The 2,715-nt window shown below is 41.4% G+C and overlaps 1 protein-coding gene across 1 annotated transcript; it reads left to right on the plus strand.

Moving 5' to 3' along the window:
* Positions 1 to 287: 287 nt before the first annotated feature.
* LOC139351431 (uncharacterized) lies at positions 288 to 2,217 on the plus strand. The gene is made up of 5 exons (XM_070993315.1): positions 288 to 342; positions 462 to 1,157; positions 1,258 to 1,389; positions 1,756 to 1,799; positions 2,098 to 2,217. The coding sequence occupies exons 1-5, from the start codon at positions 288 to 290 to the stop codon at positions 2,215 to 2,217; spliced, it is 1,047 nt and encodes a 348-aa protein (XP_070849416.1).
* Positions 2,218 to 2,715: the final 498 nt, after the last annotated feature.

The following is a 2,715-nucleotide window of genomic DNA, read 5'->3' on the forward strand; positions in this document are numbered from 1 at the left end:
TCTGTCAACTTCATCTGTCTCATGTACAAACTAAAAAAACGCATGGTTTTTGTGCATCATTTCCGAAATGACTCCACATTAACTGCTCTATTGACAATAAATCTTTCAAAGTTCTGTTTTGATATCCATGAAAATTCCCTCTCAAAGACCAAATCAATACTGCAGGGGGACCACTGACCATGTGATCATCCAAAGTTATTTCTGATTGGCTGATCAGACACAGTCTTGTCTATGAAGTGTGGAGAACGTACAGACATTCTCACAAAAGTCACAGCGATTTCAACAAAATGACACCTCCGATGCTTGCTTTGTGCGTGACATGCCTGCTCTTGGGAAGGATGGGTAAGCAATCTCTTGTTAGCACATATGGCCTTTATATTTCTATGGTATTTTTGATACGTTCTGCAAAACATTTCGTGTATGCTCAACTAGCATTTGCTTGATTTCCATTTTCTCCTTAGCTGACATGACCTCTCTGAATCCATCATCGCCTTTACATTTCATATCGGTTAGTGTTGGTGAAAACGTGACTTTGGAGTGTTTCTATGAAGACAGTAAAGCAATAATGTTGTACTGGTATAAACAAACTCTGGGACAGAAACCACAGCTGGTGTCTAAATTCTATAAGCACGGTGAAAACGACCTTTTGAATGGTGAATTTAAGAACGATCCACGCTTTGAACTGCTCACTACCACTGGGAAACATCACTTGAAGATCTCAGACGTGCAAATGTCAGATTCAGCTACTTACCACTGCATAAGTGGCTATTCATACACATATGAATTTTTGGAGGGGACTGTTATCCACGTAAAGGGTTCAGGTGAGAACATCCCAGCTTTGGTCCATCAGTCAGCATCTGAGACCATCCAGCCAGGAGACTCTGTGACTCTGAACTGTACAGTAGACACTGGGACCTGTGATGAAGAACACAGTGTTTACTGGTTCAAGAACTCTGAAGAATCTCATCCAGGACTCATTTACACTCAGGGATGCAGGGATGATCAGTGTGAGAGGAAACCCAACACACAAACACACACCTGTGTCTACAACTTGCCGATGAAGAGCCTGAATCTGTCTCATGCTGGGACCTACTACTGCGCTGTTGTCTCATGTGGACACATACTGTTTGGAAATGGGACCAAACTGGACTTTGAAGGTAAGTAATTTTGTCGCAAAGATTATGTCATTTGTTAAATAGTGATAATTTGTTGAAAAAAAAAGAAAGCTCCGTAATATCTTCCAATGCTCATCTGCAGATGAGGCAGACTTTCTTTCTCTCACCTTGGTGTGTTTCTTGAGTGGAGCTTTGGCATTCACCACCATCCTGCTTGTTTTACTGGCGTTTGCAGCATACAGAATGTACAAGACGAGCAGCTGCCAATGCACAGGTAGGCTAGACTGTCATCCTTTAAATTCAACAGCATGTGTTCAACGTATGAAATATCGAAGAGCATTAAAGAACTAAATGAAGGCTTTTTGTTCTGGTTCACTCATTCTCTCCACCCTGGAGGAAGAGATAATTCACTGAACAGGGCAGATTTGTAATGATATATGACTTGCTGGTGTAGTTTAAGTGCTGCTCTTCATTGATTGTCCTGTGGCACCTCATGTGTCACGTTTGAGTAAAATATAAAACCTATCATCACTTTCAGTCCAAATTATCCAACTAGGTAATAAGAATTTGTCTTCTCAATACAAGCATCACAAATTTTGAAGAAGCCTTTGTTTTTTGGTTTTTTTTTTTTCACAACCAGAGTCTCAAACAAGATCCTCTGCTGCTGCGGCTTCCAATGCAGAGGTGAGTATTTTCAAAGAGTCGTACTGGTACAACTGTAATGTATTTAACAGCAATACAACAGAGCATGAACATAGCAGCAGACTGTTGTTGCTGTTTGTTGTTCTGCATTGCATTATTTTTGGTGGTATCTGTAATTTTGCCACCAGCTTGAAAGTAATAACCACAGCAGGAGAGTAAACAACTGTCTCATTGTCTCTCTTGTGGTGATTTGCATTAGACTGAGCGGATTGAGACACATGTTTGCATCAGTCATGAGGATGCTCAAATGGAAATAAACCCATTTATATTTTAATTTCAGGTTTACCAAGATGCAGACAACCTCCATTATGCTGCTTTAAGGACAAACAAAGCTAGCAGATCAACAAGACAGAGAGACGACACCTGGAGTGAATGTGTGTACTCCAGTGTTAGGCAGTAGAACTGGACATTTGGTTTCATTTGCACTTTGTGTCTGTGCCACGAGACATTTTGTCACATTTCAACTCCATGTACTGAACATAAAGATGAACCTTGCAAAGCACCAATTAAACATGTTCCGTCAGCTACGGTTAAGCCGAGCTTCTTTGATGTGAGCGAGGTGCCAAATTTCCACTGTCACTACACTTGCAGTAGTTTACAGTGTGCAAACACACAGCTTCACATAGCTGCTGCCTGTGATGACTGAGGACTCAGGGACTCCATGGAGGAAAATGACAGAAAATAAAGTTGACACCCACATCAAACTCTCAACAACACTGTCTCAGAGTGAGTGGGACACAATCGCTCTGGCATTGCAAACATCAAGCAAGTTAAGCGAACTGAGAAACATCCAGAAGCATCAAACGTGTAGCGTAGCATGAGGCACGAGCCAATCTGTCTGAGAGCGTACACCCACCCTCAGTAGTTTCATGATGCATGAAATTCTTCATAGGCTTTT

This window comes from Chaetodon trifascialis, chromosome 23 (assembly GCF_039877785.1).
Source record: "Chaetodon trifascialis isolate fChaTrf1 chromosome 23, fChaTrf1.hap1, whole genome shotgun sequence".
Classification (NCBI taxonomy): domain Eukaryota; kingdom Metazoa; phylum Chordata; class Actinopteri; order Chaetodontiformes; family Chaetodontidae; genus Chaetodon; species Chaetodon trifascialis.

Bases quoted from the DNA above. Each gene is read 5' to 3' on its own strand.
- LOC139351431 (XM_070993315.1), top strand. From the start codon at position 288: ATGACACCTCCGATGCTTGCTTTGTGCGTGACATGCCTGCTCTTGGGA. The intron at 343-461 runs GTAAGCAATCTC...TTTTCTCCTTAG, and splicing joins CCTGCTCTTGGGAAGGATGG to CTGACATGACCTCTCTGAAT. The intron at 1,158-1,257 runs GTAAGTAATTTT...GCTCATCTGCAG, and splicing joins GACCAAACTGGACTTTGAAG to ATGAGGCAGACTTTCTTTCT.